The following is a 15,776-nucleotide window of genomic DNA, read 5'->3' as shown; positions in this document are numbered from 1 at the left end:
GGGGCCACACCAGCGGCTCGGCCCCACTCCGGCCGGGGCGCTGGGTCGGGGGCTGCACCACACAGCTCGGCCCTGCTCAAGAGCGCCAGCCGGGGCGCTGGGTCAGGGGCCACACCATGCAGCTCCTGGAAGCTGCGGCATGGCCCCGCTCCAGCTCCTACGTGCTCCAATGGGAGCTGCAGGGGCACAGAGCCACCTGGCCACGCCTCCGCGTAGAAGCTGGAGAAGGGACATGCCACTGCTTCTGGGAGCTGCTTGAGGTAAGCGCCACTCGGAGCCTGCACCCCCTGAGCCTCTCCCCATGCCCCAACCCCTGCCCCAGTCCTGATACCCCTCCCGCCCTCCAAACCCCTCGGTCCCAGCCCAGAGCACCCTCCTACACCCCAAACTCCTCATCCCCAGCCCCAACCCAGAGCCCACACTCCCTCCCACACCCCAACCCCAATTTTGTGAGCATTCATGGCCCTCCATACACTTTCTATTCTCCAATGTGGCCCTCGGGCCAAAAAGTTTGCCCACCCCTGGTCTAAGCCATCCAAGACAGATGGCCATCCAGCCTCTTTTTGAAAACCTCCAGTGAAGGAGATTCCACAACCTCCCAAGGCAGTTTGTTCCATTGTCCTACTGTTCTTACAGTTAGGAAGTTTTTCCTGAGATTTAATCTAAACCTGCTATGCTGTAGTTTGAACCCATTGCCTCTTGTCCTGCCTTCTGTGGCAAGAGAGAACAATTTTTCTCCACCTTTTTTATGGCAGCCTTTCAAGTATTTGAAGACTGCTATCATGTCCCCCCCCTTAACCTCATCTTTTCCAAACTACAGCCCAGTTCTCCAATTTGTCAAGATCCATTTGAATTTTTAGCGCTATCCTCCAAAGTGTTTGCAACCCCCCATCCCAGCTTTGTGTCATCCGCAAATTTGATCAGTATGCCCTCTATTCCTACATCCAGGTCATTAATAAAGATGTTGAACACCTGCAAACATAGAGTAACTATTAATGAATGAAGTCAGACTGGAAGGAGGTCTCAAGTGAGGGTCCACAGGGGATCTGGGACCAGTATTATTTAATCAAGTATGCATCCACTTAATGGCAGTCTACTGAGCCTGCATTTCTCCAGCTTACTTACAGAATGTCATGTGCGACTGTGTCAAAAGCCTTGCTAAAGTCCAGGTATATTATGTCCATCACATTCCCCCTATCCACCAAACCAGTTACCTTGTCAAAGTGGCCCCAGCCACTTGAAAATTCCCCCATTGTAATGCTTCTGGAGCGCTGCAACTTTGGATCTTACTCTTGAAAAGCCAACTAGCTCTGCAGGTCCTTCTCCTCAGCTCTTTCCTTCACCCTTGGGCAGACCTGTACAACCAGCACACAGACCCCCCTCCCCCAGCCAATGATGTGCATATCTGCCACCTGCTGGTTACCCACCACAGCAGCCTCCTCTTTCCCCTATGCTGAGGGGGCAGGAGGAGGAGGAACCACTGGACTCACCTTCACATTACTCCTGCCTTCCCAACCAGGCCAACACAACCTGCATGTGAGGAGGGGCATGCTGCAGCTACTTTTGTCCCTGCAATGGAGGAGGTGGGGAATCATTGCTACCCGATGTCCCACTTGAGGGAGGGGTGGAGCAACAGTCACCTGGCCATTCCCTTTTCAGAGCTTCCTACATACCTTCCCCTTCTGCTCCCCAGGAATCTCAGGGCCCACTTGCCCCTCAGCTGCTGCATCTAACTCCTACCACTTTACATCCTTCCTGCCCATCTTCCCCATGATCCCATCTCTGCTGCCCACCTGATTTCCCGCCCTTCCTGAATACTCAAAACCAATAGATCCAGGAGGGAAAGGGTTAAGGTGACTGGAGCACGCTCCACTCCTCCTATAGGATAATGGGGCCCCTTCCTTTTCCCTGGAGTAGGTTTCTTGACGTCAAGCCCATGAATATTGTACGAAGCTTCAGGACTGTAAGTGCAGCGAATCCTCCTCGGGCAGAGAAAGCCAGGGCTCTGTGCTGGGGGTGGAAGCCATTACAGCAGCTTTGGGGAAGGAAGGAGATCGCTCGCAGAGAAGAGGCTTTGGGCTGCCTGCGTGTGGCACAAGGGATTGCTGCAAAGGGAGAAGCTTCACGCTGTGCTCTCCAGAGGTGCCTCTGGGGCATGTGACATCCACACAAGGCACCGGAGCGGGAGGAGAGGAAGCCTGCTTCGAAGCACTCATCCCCATCCCTAAAAGAAGAGCTCAGCTCAGCCCCTTAGCCAGCATGTCTGCAAAGGAGAGGCAAAAAGGCAAAGTGACCAAGGACAGCGTCACTCTATTGCCCTGCTTTTATTTTGTGGAGGTGAGTGAAGAACCTGAGCTTGTGTCCCTTCAGCTTTAGCATAATGCAGATCGTTAGAGGCATTTTAGGAACAACTTTGTTCTCTGACAGCATGCTTCTTTCACTGGGGTCTGCTCTGGTTAGTGCCTTCCTCACTGCCTAGGTGAATATGTAGAGAATAGCTGTACACGCTGAGTGAGACAATGTTCTGTTTGTGTCTTATGCATGTGAGAGTATGGCAGTGTGTCTCATTCCTCTGTGAGTGTGTGTTGTTATGTCAGCATGCGTCTGTGTTCTGGGTCTGATTCGTATGTGGCTGTGGATTTCAGTAGGGGTAAAATTAAGCTTTGCCTGTAATATATTTGCATGGAGTTCACGTCTGGGTCTGAAACTGGGTCTACATCATCTGAGCTGTAATCCACGGTGGGGCGGGGGGAGGAATGTTCGTTACATCTGGAGAAAGAGGGAGTTCATTTTGATAATGTTTCAGAACCATTTCATGTAAAATATGTAGGTGATGCTTTGCATAATAAAATCAGTACCAGAAATCCATCAGTATTCTGAAGAGCTGGTTTGAGATTAAATTCTTCCTTGCAGAATACAGGCTGCTTTTATGGGAATTATTTCCGAGAGAGTCATTTTGCAAATGGACTGGCAGCTAAATGAAACCATGTCACAGACATAGGATCATCTCAACAGGAAGACATGTTTCAGAGAGGAGGTTATATGCAAACACATATTGCATGTATTATGTCCATGAAAGAAAAGTCATGTCGTAGAAGGAATGTTAAAAAAATGAATATGGTTTAAAGTTGTTAAATAATCAGTATTGTGTTTTTATCAGGTCCCAGTAACATGCCTGGACTGTAAGAGAGAGATAGGTAACAACACACGCTTTGTATCTTGAAAAAGTGAAAGAGTTTCTCAGTAGATTTTGTACGGAAAGATTGAAACATGTCATGGCTGCTCTGTTGATGCCAGGTGAAGTTATACTTCCACAGGCACTCACTGCTCCAGAGCTGGTGTATTGCTTGGAGGATTTTAGCATCTTTTGACAGCACTCCATTCACTAGTAAGTAAGTACAAGAACAAACATGGTTTCAGCTTCAGGAAATGAGTTTGTCATTTCTGTGTTTGTTCACTGAATAGTAAGTGAGCACAGCTTGCTTCTGATGACTTCACTTACAGTAGGGCAGTTACTGAGTCACTCGGCCTCTGTGCCTTAGTTTCCCCATCTGTAACACAAGGATGGTGGCACTGGCCTCATGGAGGTGTGCTGAAGATAATGCACGAAAAGAACTTTGACGGTTAAAAACAGGAGGTCTATGTAAGAGCTCAATATAATTTTTAGCCTGAACGGCAATTTTAAAAATCTTGCTTAAATATACTGGGAGATAGGAGGATACAGTGTGAGAGGGGCTTGTAAGTGGTGGCAGACTGTCTCTCTTCCACCTAAATTCCCTACTAGTTGCCTGGGACAAGGGAGATGAAGCATATTAAAAATAATATTGGATGGTATACTTTTCAGAGAATGTTAGATACTAAAGTAACAGACATGTCTTATTATTGTGGATTAGGCCCACTTGGTGAAATGTACCCATTGATGGAAGGCTCCTTCTGGGCCACATAATTCCTGTGGTATTCTTGTCAGAGGAAACAGGTCATGGGTAGAGAAGCCACACAGGTGGGGGCCTCTCTATCCTCCTTACACTGGAGCAGAGGGCTCTATGCTATCTGAGGCCATCCCATCACTGAGAAGGGCTTAGGGGGCAGACAAGGGAAGGAGCCACTTCTATACTGATGCATATCTAGTAACCAGGGCCCCCCTCACACATGCACACAGGGGGAGTAGCAGCCACGCTATGGTTTGCCCCCACATTGTGGTGGTATGATTTTTTTCGAAAGTAGCACATAGCCCAAGAACAGTGGTCACACTTAAAATCAGTCTTGCCTGGGATAACATTACCTCAGGATTTAGTATAGACTCAAGGAGCTCAGTCTATTTAGCTTAACAAAGAGAAGGCTAAGAGGTGACTTGATCACAGTCTATAAATACCAACACGGAGAATACACATTTGATAATGGGCTCTTCAGACTAGCAGATGAAGGTATAACACAATCCAATGGCTGGAAGTTGAAGCTAGAGACAAATTCAGAGTGGAAATAAGGTGTACATTTTTAATGGTGAGAGTAATTAACCATTAGAACAATTTACCAATTATTCATCACTGGCAATTTTAAAATCAGGATTGGATATTTTTCTAAAAGATCTGCTTTAGGCATTATTTTGTGGAAGTTCCTTGGCCTGTGTTATACAAGACGTCAGAGTAGATATTCACAATGGTCTCTTCTGGCCTTGGAATCTATTTGCAGTATTCCTTAGAAACTCCCTGTACTTTGTATAGTGAATACTGCAAACCACACTAAAGAGGCTGCAGCTCTTATGACTAAGTCACTGGACTGGAACTCAGGAGATAAGGGTCCAGTTCCCAGCTCTACGGCACACTCTTTGTAAGACTTTGGATAAGTCACTTAATCTCCTTGAATCTCAGTTCCCCAGCTGCGAAGTGGGGATACCCCTTCTTCCAGCCTTTGTCTGTCTTGTCTATTTAGGCTGCAATTCTCTGGGGCAAGATGTGTTTTTCATTATGTGTATATACTGCACCTAGCACAATGGGGCTCTGATCTCAGTTGAGGCCTCTAGTGTAGGCACTACTATAATACAAATAATAATCTATCCACTGACCTAGAGAAAACGGCTACTGCTGATGGTTATCCAAGACAACAGACAAGTTTTTAAGTATGACCATTGTGCTTGGGTTTTATGTAGGATTAGAAAATTTCACCCACTGTGCACAGACACTTTGGGAAATGCTGTCAGGTGACAAACTGTATTACTGCAGAATGTCACATGTCCTAAATAGTTAGGATTTCTTTGTTGTAGTTGTTTTTAAGCTCATTATTAAATTCCATTTTCTATTGATTCACCTCCATTGGGCCAAAGCAGGACTCTCTCCCCTTCTTATGCACATTCCATTGGTGTCAGTGGGAATTACATATGTTTATAGAGAAGAGAGGAGACCCCACACTACTTTGCTTGTTTGTAGCAAAGGACAAGGCAAATAGATTTTGTATGTATTTCTGTGCACCATCCTCATCAGTGGTGGGCTGCAGGAATATGCCCAGCTTGGGGAATGAGTTTAATAGTCGCTGTAGAAAAGCAAGGGAATCTTGCATGCTATACTATTGCTGTTGCAGAGGCAGAGTGGAGAGGTTCTTAGCATATCCATGTTGTTATGCAGAAATTGGCTTTCTGTGTACCAGATGAAGTGGGTTTCAGCCCTCATCTGTTGTAAGGAAAGTTGTCAGGATACAGACCCTTACAAGTAGAGAGGGGAACTAAAAATGAAAGCCTTGGGATTCCAGGACAAGCTGTGAGGATCCTTCCACCTTGCCCATGTCTAGCACCTGGGAGCCCTGAGGAAGTTCACATCTAGATTTGAATTTTATGGTTGGCCCCAGTCCGTATATTGTTCAAAACCAAAGCTCCCAAGTCTGAACAGATACAATATTTAGGGAAATTTGGATCCAAATCCAGAGATTCAAACTTTGCAACTGGGGCCCAACTCCAGTTCCCCTAAAGGTTTAGGGATGAAGCTATTGTCCTCCTCTTCTATTTCTCTCCTTTTCTCCTGCAGCCATGACAGGTATATTTGATGAGACAGTAGGCCAAATTCTGCTTTCAGTTACACTTGTGTAAATCAAGAGTAAATCCAGTAGACTTAATTTACACCAGTGAAAAAGTGGACTGAGTCCAGAGTATCCAGCATTCAAATTAGAAAATTGTTATGGTTGTCTCCCCTCCCGCTCCAACTCTTCTTCTGTTCAGTTTCTAGTGGTAAGACATATAGTTATGATTTACCCACATATGCCCAACTCTAATCTGACCCCTGAGAATGTGCTCCTGGAACTTTATAGTACAGGATAATACTGATATTAATGAAACAACCACCTGACAGCCCCTGCGGTGGGATTAGCAAAAGAAGGAAAATGGCTTAAACATTTTTGAATTGTGATTGGTTAAAGCAGAACGTGAGACTGGCTCACCTCTCATATAGATGTGTTTAAATCAGGAATAGCTCTATTGAAGTCAATAAAGTTACCAGTGTAAGGGACAAGACAGGCAGACCCTGTGAGGTTAACTGGCATTAGTACACAATGTGGATGTTTTCTGCATACCATAGACTACATCATCATCCAAATAAGTGTAAACATGAATATAGGAGACCAGATTTAAGTAAACCAGCCACCTCTGAAATGTACACAATTTGGGATTTTCTAAATTTATTTAATAGCAAAAATGTTTTAAAGGTTTTAATTCAGTAGGTGAATGATGAAAAATGGGCTTTTTCAATCTCTCCCCTCTATACATCTGGCCTTTTTGTATATTTCCTTCCCATTCCATTCTGCTCTACCCTCAGGTCAGGCTTCCCCTCCCCCAGCCCGTTCTTAGTTGCTAGTCCCAATCCACTGCTCCTTGTGGCTAAGCAACAATTAGTTTCATTTTGTATTTTGAGAAAAAGACATGAGGAGCTGCTTTCTCACCTGTGCAATTAAATAATGAAATGTCAATCAGAAAACGCTGGAGGATCAGGGCCGTAGGGAGAAGGCAGATCTATCACTAATAATATCAGCAAAATAATGGGAAACTGTAGACAGGCATTATTTCCCTGAACACTGGAGGAAAGGACAGGGCCTAGAAAAGTATCCAGGGAACAGGAGAAAATGGAAAACCAAAATCACTCAATATAGAAGGGTCCATAATACATAAGCTGGGAAGGAAAAGAGGCCTTATGGTCACTGATGTAACCTAAACATGCATGGCACTTTACAGAGCAAACAAACAGATTTTCTGCCTTCCAAGGGATTTATCCTGCAAACTCTCACTATGGGGAGCAGTACTTACTATCCTGAAGTCAAGTACTACTCAGAGGAATGAGCGCTATTATGTATCTGTTTGCAGAATTGAGCCCTAAAATGAGACAAAACCAGGCAGAGACTACAATTAAGGGAGGGGATGAGGAAGTGATAGAGAGAAGAAGAGGACAATGAATCCAATCCTGCAGACGCTTACTACTAGGCATAGTATTTACTACCATGTTGCCAACAAGACTATTCATGTTAGTAACCGATACTCGTGATTATAAGGATTTGTAACATTGGACCAAATATGATTATATAGTAACTTAGCAAGCTAGGCTGCATTTCTGTTGATAGTTCCAATCTAAAAAAAAATTGTGGGCCTGATTCTGATCTCATATACAGCAGTGTCAATCAATAGTAACTCAAGAAAACACAGTGAAGTTACATTCAACATAAAAACAATGTGAGATCAGATCAGGCCCTATCTAGCTTAATTTATTAGAGCTACAGGGCCACAGTGTCCTCTCACTTACACCAATTTTACATTAGTGGCTTCAGTGGAGTTATTCCTGATTTACAGAGATGTAGATAAATGGAGAAGCAGGCCCATGGGTTAGAAGCTGTAGAAGTGAGGAGAAGGAAATCTACAGACATACAGAAAAGAATTAGAGCAGCAGGCATGGTGGATGTGGCCTAGGCTGAAAGACTAGGGAAGCAGAAAACCTACAAAAAAATTAATGAAACTTTATTAAACACAGCATAAAACATTTTTGCAGTTTTCACTATTCGTGAAATAGAACCTTGCTGGATTAGTATGTATCTCATAAAAATGTTTAAAACGTATTTAAACATTATTTTAAAATGACCCTATTATAATGACAGTAAGAGTCTTACACTTTGCAGAAGCACATATCACATGATCTGATCTGGAGATGTGCATCACTACTCACCTGAAGTGCATATTAATCAGTGCACTTCCACACAAACTGGTCTGTGTTATTTTTTAATTATGTTTGTACGTTTCACAGTTGTATAGAATATATGGATAATCTGAGCCTCTTTTTTAAAAACTAAGGGAGAGAGGACTACTCATGGAAGCTCAATTTGCATCTGTTTAAATAGAAGGATATGTCCATAGTGAAAGATCTACCAGCATCAGGAAAATATTAGGAATTGAAACATTGGGCTAGTCTACACTGGCAACAGCGCTTTAACGTGGCTTGTGTCGTCGCGGCAGAGAGCTAGGTGAGAGCTCTCCCAGTGCTCTAAAAAACCCACCTCCACAAGGGGCGTAGCTACCAATGCTGCGAGCGTGGCTCCCAGTGCTGGTGCACTGTCTATACTGGCATGTTACAGCGCTGAAACTTGATGCGCTCAGGGGGGTGTTTTTTCACACCCCTGAGCAAGAAAGTTGCAGTGCTGTAAAGTGCCAGACAAGCCCATTGTCTGTGACCATTCCTAGAAAGAGATCTGCCTTTTGCTTTGTTGATCTTCCCTCGTTCGCATATTCAGAGTACATCCTCAGTACATTCAAGGACAATAGCCAGAAGGGTTAGTGCCTCACATTTTAAATATGAATCTGGAAAACTTCCAGGGTTATATACCTCCTGTTCCCCAGAGGATGAGGATGTCTGCAGATGTAGCATGGACAAATACATTTATTCATAGTGACAGGAATACTCTCTGTTTCAAGGAAAAATCTGTGGGTGATTTTTCTTCACTCATTAACCAAACATCGAAAAATATCTGGGGTGAAATCCTGGAGCCTGGGAGTTTTACCATAGACTTATGTGAAGACAGGATTTTACCCCTGGCCTTTTGTCTGCAGGGTTAGCATGTACAAACACAGAAGGCCTAATTTTCTCTCACTTACATATGTATAAATATAGAGTAACCCCACTGAAGTCAATGGAGTTACACCAATATATAATAGGTATAAGGGATCAGAGAATCAAGCTCAGTAGATGAAATCCTGGTCCCGTTGAATTCAATGGGGTTAAGATTTCACCCATTTTCAGGTACGCTGAAATACAGAAGGCTAGCTCCTGAACAACTGTAAGTCAGCAAAACTCCGTAGACTTAAATGCCAGCTGAAGAACTGGCCTATAAACTTTGTGAAAGCCAGTGGTAGGAGGTACCTTAGAAAACACAAGAGATCTATTATATTATTGTAGTAGTCAGTTCTGTAAAGTGGTGGGTTTCCTTGGCTCCAGTTGAAATAAATGTGTGTTGAGGATGTTCGGTGTATCTCAGGACCAGACACTTAGTTCCCATTCATTTCTAATTTATACTGACAAGGGTAGATTCGAAATGTCAGATGTGGATGCACATCACCAAGTATCTCAAAAATTCCACTTCTCAGTCATTTCTGGATTTTTTAGGTATGTAGACATGCATGACACACATCTGCATTAAAATTATACGCTTAGGACTCTGCAAGCTTTTTGGAGGCTTGACTTCCAGGATATGCATTGCCTATGGGAATTTAGTGATTAGAATGGGAGTTTTACCTGTATAAGGAATTATAGGATGAGCCCCACAATTTCAGGGAAAGGGCAATTGCTGTATGCTAATTAAAGGATTCAGAAAGAGTCAGAGACTACACCAATGTCTGTTGGAGGCACAATGGAGGACTTTCCTCCCTAAATTTAAATGTAGTGAAAAAGCATCTTTAACCTTAAAAACGAAAATAAAATAAAATAAAATAAAAAAATTAAAAAGCAACGTGAAACACTGATGAGCTGCACACAATCATTTTGATGATTTGATCCCATGAAGGGGAATTTCCACTTTCATTACAATAAAGATCATGTGTCCAGCCCTTTACCTTGTGAAGATAGCAGCATCAGTTTACTATTCCTAAACTAACCATGTGAGCAACTGTGAGGGGTGAAATGGACAAGCACCTGGGTCATGCAGTAGCAGGAGGCTGGGGAGGGACATCCTAATGACTCTCTCTCTCCTCACACACATACCTTTTTATGTGAAAGGTGTCAGCTCAATCTGGTGTGTACCTGAAAGAAGCTCTAAGCCGCACTGAAATCTTTTGGCTGGCCCTGAAGTGTGGTCATGGTGCACAGGAGTCAGTTTTGTTTGGGGGAATTATGTTCAAGACCTGGCCAAAGCATGCTAAGGAGAGCTCTGCTTATTAATACTTCTAACACATTCAGAGGTAGGGTGACCAGATGTCCCGATTTTACAGGGACAGTCCTGATTTTGGGGTCTTTTCCTTATATAGGCTCCTATTACCCCTCCACCCCCGTCCTGATTTTTCACTTGCCGTCTGGTCTCCCTATTTGGAGGCCAGGACAGAGGTGTCTGCTGCTCAGTCAGGCAGCTGCCACCAAGAGTTGAGACTGCTCTGGCAACTGCTACCCATTTATCACTGCTTATGCATCGCTCCCTGCACCACTAGAAGTGCATGGTGGATGCACTTGTATACCTGCGTCCCACACCACCATCCTGCCAGCCTCTCCAGCAGCTCATCAGAAGGAGAGGAGGTGGGAATATTGTGCCCTGAGCACATTTGCAGTGTTGCTCTTGGGGCCCACCCCAATGACCCTCCTAAGCTGTGGAGCAGACAACAAAAACTATATAATTGCGTGCCGTCTCTTTAAAGAGAGTTCCCCCTCAGAAACACATGATTTAAAATATTACTCACTTCCAGAAAAGGGGATCATGTTCTTTTAACTCTAGCCCAGATTTCCACATTGAAATCCCAAGGCTAAGAAGCAGCGTGGCGGATCCCATGACTCACTCCCTTCCTGTGCTCAGCACCAGTCCCTATGCCTCTCGAGGTCCTCGTTCAGCAAAGCACTTAAGCATGTGCTTAGCCTTAATCCCTCTTCAGCATAGAAGTCTCACTGAAGTCAATGGAATTTAAGCACAGATATTGCTAAATCTGGGCTTTAGTAAAGAGTCTGCAGCAGAGCCCAAAGATCTGAAGTGCAGCACAAAAGTGCAGTATTTGGGTAAATCTGAAAAAAAAAAGATTCTGAAATACCTGCACAGGGAGCTGTAAGTGATGGAGAAAGAGGCAGAGTGCAGCACTGAAGTTGCCTCACCTCACTGCTGCAGCAGGAACAGGTGAGGAGGAGACCAAAAGCTGATAATACTCCTGTCCTTCTGCTACGTACCATGTGTTTAGAATAGCTGGCAATAAACCCACATGGAAAAATAGTATAGGAACACTTGTTTTCATCTTTAATTGACTATATTTTAAAAGTATGATCCTGCTCCCATAAAGAGCCAATCTTGCAATAATATCCAGGTGGGTGGACCCCTGAGCCCACATGAAACAATGTTGCATGGTCAGGGCCTAACTCAGTCATAAAATTTCCACTGGTTTTAAATGGGAGTAGAATCAAGACTTATCGGTAATTTGTGGCAGCTGCAGCTCTTACATCAGTCAGAGGTCGTGTGTCCCCCCTGCTCTCCCCCCACCCCCGAACCCCGCGAGGGCATTCTCAGTTTGGGAGGAGACATCCCTGTGTATGATTTAAAATGACAGCTTATAATCAAAGCTGTCATTTTAAATGTATTCTGAGGAACGGATACTGCTTTCACTGTGTGAGTTCAGAATCAGGCCCCGTATCTGCAAGCAACCACTCATGCATACAAGTATTAAAGAGAGTTGTTACATTGTATTCACAGGGTAATTTAAAAAGTATACAACATATCTGCCTTCACCATGTGTCATTAACAATGGGCATAAAAAATAACTAACAAATAAAACCCCACAAATCTTGAGACACCAAATGTAAATACTGTATTAGAATTAACACACATATAGTCTGCAATGTTTTTATTGACATCCTTTTAAAAAAATGAATTTATGTTCATCTTAGATTGTGTAATGTTTTTAACATACATATTCAGGTATATTTAGAAGTACAGTAGTGGAAACCTAGGGTGAAATCATGGCTCCACTGAGGCCAATGGGAGTTTTGCCATTGAGTTCAATGGAGCCAAGATTTCAGCTCTAGTCTTCATAATAAAATCACATGGCACATCATTCATAAATGATTGGGGGTGGGGGGAGAATATTATATTTCATTTTCATCCTAGGGAGAGGAATGAAAAAGGAATCAGACATGAAAGATGCTACTCACTTTGCTTAATGCATTACTGGAAGGCACTTGGACACCATGGTGATGGTCTCCCTATTGGAACTTGATAGGATAAAAGAGAATTGCCCTCCTCCAACTCCCTCCTCCTGTCTTCCATAAAGCACAAACTACAACCTAATTACCGTTAGGCATGTGGACCACTGTGATCACTACTACTGACTGGCTCAGAATAGTGCACTTCCTACTATGTTTGTTACTCAGTCTACCCAAATCCACCCTGGGCTTGCTTATTTGTCTCACCCATCTGTTATGTTTTGTCATTTAGATCGTTATCTCACCGGAGCTGTGGCCATCTGTCTGTTTTGTGTTTGTACAGCACCTAGAACAATGGGGTTCTGGTTCATGACTGGGGCTCCTGGACCTGTGATAATACAAATAACTAAATATTTACAGAGCCTAGCACATTGTTGTGGCCTCTCTGTGATACTGCAATATATGGTATTAAATAAATTAATAAACAACATTGTCCTTTGGCTTAACCAGTTAGCCAGTATTCAGGGCCTTGCTGGATTGGTTATACTAGTCAGATATTTCTTTGGTGCAAACTTGTTTCTTTGTGTAGAATGTACCCACAGTCCTGTTTCCCTGATCACAGTAGGAAGGAAAAGCAGGAGGCAGAGGAGGCAGTTTCCTTACTCACAGTTTCAAAGCCTGTCTTTTCCAGCCTGTACTCTGCACAAAAGAAAGCTCTCTGTTGGCTTCCTCCTAGGGCAATGCTCACATGGTTTCTCTTGCTATCTGCCCACTTTCCCATTCTTTTCACACACTCATGGCAGGTTTACATTTAAAACTCTGCAGCAGTGCAGCAGTAGCACTTCAGTGAAGCTGTTACTATGCTGATGGCAGAGCTTAGGGTTACCATATTTCAACACTGAAAAAAAGAGGACACTCCATGGGGCCCCCACCCCGCCCCAACTCCGCCCCTTCCCTGCCCTGCCCAACTCCGCCCCTTCCCTCCCCCCGGCCCCACCCCAACTCCGCCCCTTCCCCGCCCCCATTCCAACCCCTTCCCCAAAGTCCCCACCCCAACTCCGCCCCCTCCCCCGAGCACCCCGCATTTCCCCTCCTCCCTCCCGACCCCCGGGCTCCGGCTGCTGCTGCACTGGGGAAGTTGCTTCGGCCCCCGCCGTGGTGGAGAGCAGCGGAAGCCGGGAAAGTTGGAGCCCAGGGAGGAGGTGGCTGCACGCTCGGATGCCACCGCCGCCTCTGTGCCCCGGCAAATCGGGGGAATTGTTAGTTTTGTTGCAGCCACTCGCACTCGGGGTCCCCCGAGCATCTTTTGCCCGAGCGCTACCTGCTTCACAGTTTGCCGTGAAGCCTGTGAAGCCGGTAGCGCTCGGGCAAAAGACGCTCGGGGGACCCCGAGTGTGAGTGGCTGCAGCAAAACTAACAACTCCCCCGATTTGCGGGGGCACAGAGGCGGCGAGCGGCATCCGAGTGCGCAGCCGCCTCCACCCCGGACTCCGGCTGCTGCTGTGCTGGGGAAGTTGCTTCTGCCCCGGCGCGCAGTGGAGAGCGGCGGGAGCCGGGAAAGTTGGAGCCCAGGGAGGATGCGGCTGCGTGCTCAGATGCCGCCCACTGCCTCTGAGCCCCAGCAGATCAGCAGATCGCGGGAGTTGTAAGTTTTGCTGCAGCCACTCGCACTTGGGGTCCCCTTACCATGCCTCCCTATTTTCCCTGACATGTTTGGCTTTTTGGAAATTCCTCCCGGACGGGGATTTGAGGCCCAAAAAGCCAGACATGTCCGGGAAAATCTGGATGTATGGTAACCCTAGCAGAATTTCTTCCATCAGCGTAGTTAATCCACGTCCATGAAAGGTGGTAGCCATGTCAATGGGAGAAGCCCTCCTATCAACATAGGGTTGTCTGCACCAGGCGTTAGGTCAGTATAACTGTATCGCTCAGGGATGTGGATTTTTCACACCCCTGAGGAATTTATTCATACCGATGTAAGTTTATAGTGTAGACCTGGCCTCAGACAGCTGCAATCAAATCAATGCCCCAGCCCCTACATTTGCAGTCAGGCTCCAGGCAAATCCCTCTGGCCACATGGCTCAGCTTTTACTCAGGGATTGCCTTTGATGGATTCTTCTGTTGTTTCAGTTATCATGAAATGAAGAGGCTAACTGCTCCCTCATTTAGCCTTGATAGAAGGCAGCTAACACATCCACCAGCTTCATAGTCTATAGACCTAAGACATGCCTGCTGGCAGCCACACACATGCTCCAGCACAACAACAATAATATAATTAAGATAATATCAAATACGTTACGATCAAGAAGAGAGTCATAGGTTACAAATAACAGGTGTAGAGTACAGCATGTTATGAAGAAGCACAAAGATTGCATAGATGCATCATATAAAGTATTATTGATACATAGAGGATCAGCTGTTCTGCTGGGGTCTGTGGAGCTACTGCACTGAAGTCAATGGAGCTGCGCCCCTTTACACCAGCTGAGCCCACAGGGTTTAATATTTCATGCAGGTAAAGATTTAGTGTGAAGTCTTCGCTAGGTGAGTTGTTGTAAAGACGTGAACCAGAGCTGACCATCAAGGTGTTTAGTTTTTTAGTCAGGGAATTTATGATTTTTGTGTTCCCTGAGCATCAGCAAAATACTGCCATACTGGGGGGACCAGATTGCATTTTCTTTGGCAGAATAATAGGCTTTTCCAACTGGGAATGTGTTTTTTATTTGTCTCTTTCCTTTTGTTTAAGAAAACATACATTTTGGTCCTAAAGGTCTTGACAGTGTCATTTTATGAAACGGTCAATATTTGCTTGTTAGTGACTCAGAGCAAACAGCACTTGCAGAGAAAATGAAGCTTTGATTTGGAAAATTCTCCAAGGGGGAGGTAAACCTTGTTTTTTTTTCTGAGGGCTGGACAGCATGGTTATCATCTGGCAACGCTTCAGTTCTGTCACTTTGTTGATGTTTGGCCTCAGTGACTGAGAAGTTGTAACTTTCAGGATTGCAGCAAGGTGTCCATCAGATAGTTGTGTTCGGTATTTTGACTTCTTTATATTCATTGTGGAAAAGAGTGATGCTGCCTCCATGGCTGACTCTGCCCGGCAACTAATGATGCTGCCTCCATGGTTGACTCTGCCCAGCAACTAGTGATGGTATCTCTGTCCCTCTCCCCGAGCCAATGGGAGCTGTGGGGGGCGATGCCTGCAGCCAACATTGCCGGCAGCATGTCTGCATGTGTCTCTCCTCCGTGGGCCGCAGTGGGGAGGTTCTCGGGCTGCACATGGCTCGCAGGCTGGGACTTTGAGACCCCTGCTCTAAATCATTAATGAAAATATTGATTAGTACCATAGATTCATAGATTCTAGGACTGGAAGGGACCTCGAGAGGTCATTGAGTCCAGTCCCCTGCCCGCATGGCAGGACCAAATACTGTCTAGACC

At 45.2% G+C, this 15,776-nt stretch overlaps 1 protein-coding gene across 1 annotated transcript in view; it reads left to right on the top strand.

Annotated features, from left to right (window-relative positions):
• The first annotated feature begins 2,259 nt into the window (after positions 1–2,259).
• Positions 2,260–15,776, top strand: part of LOC113407291 (phospholipid phosphatase-related protein type 4) — a 54,831-nt gene continuing 41,314 nt past the window's right edge. Inside the window, exon 1 of the mRNA XM_026655626.1 lies at positions 2,260–2,337. Coding sequence (XP_026511411.1) covers positions 2,260–2,337 — 78 coding nt within the window. The remainder of the gene's footprint in view (positions 2,338–15,776) is intronic.

Source organism: Terrapene carolina, unplaced genomic scaffold, assembly GCF_002925995.2.
Source record: "Terrapene carolina triunguis isolate 2854851 unplaced genomic scaffold, T_m_triunguis-2.0 Scaffold210, whole genome shotgun sequence".
In the NCBI taxonomy this organism is placed as follows: domain Eukaryota; kingdom Metazoa; phylum Chordata; order Testudines; family Emydidae; genus Terrapene; species Terrapene triunguis.
The sequence above is the reverse complement of the archived record's forward strand: the minus strand, read 5'-3'. Positions and strand labels throughout refer to the sequence as shown.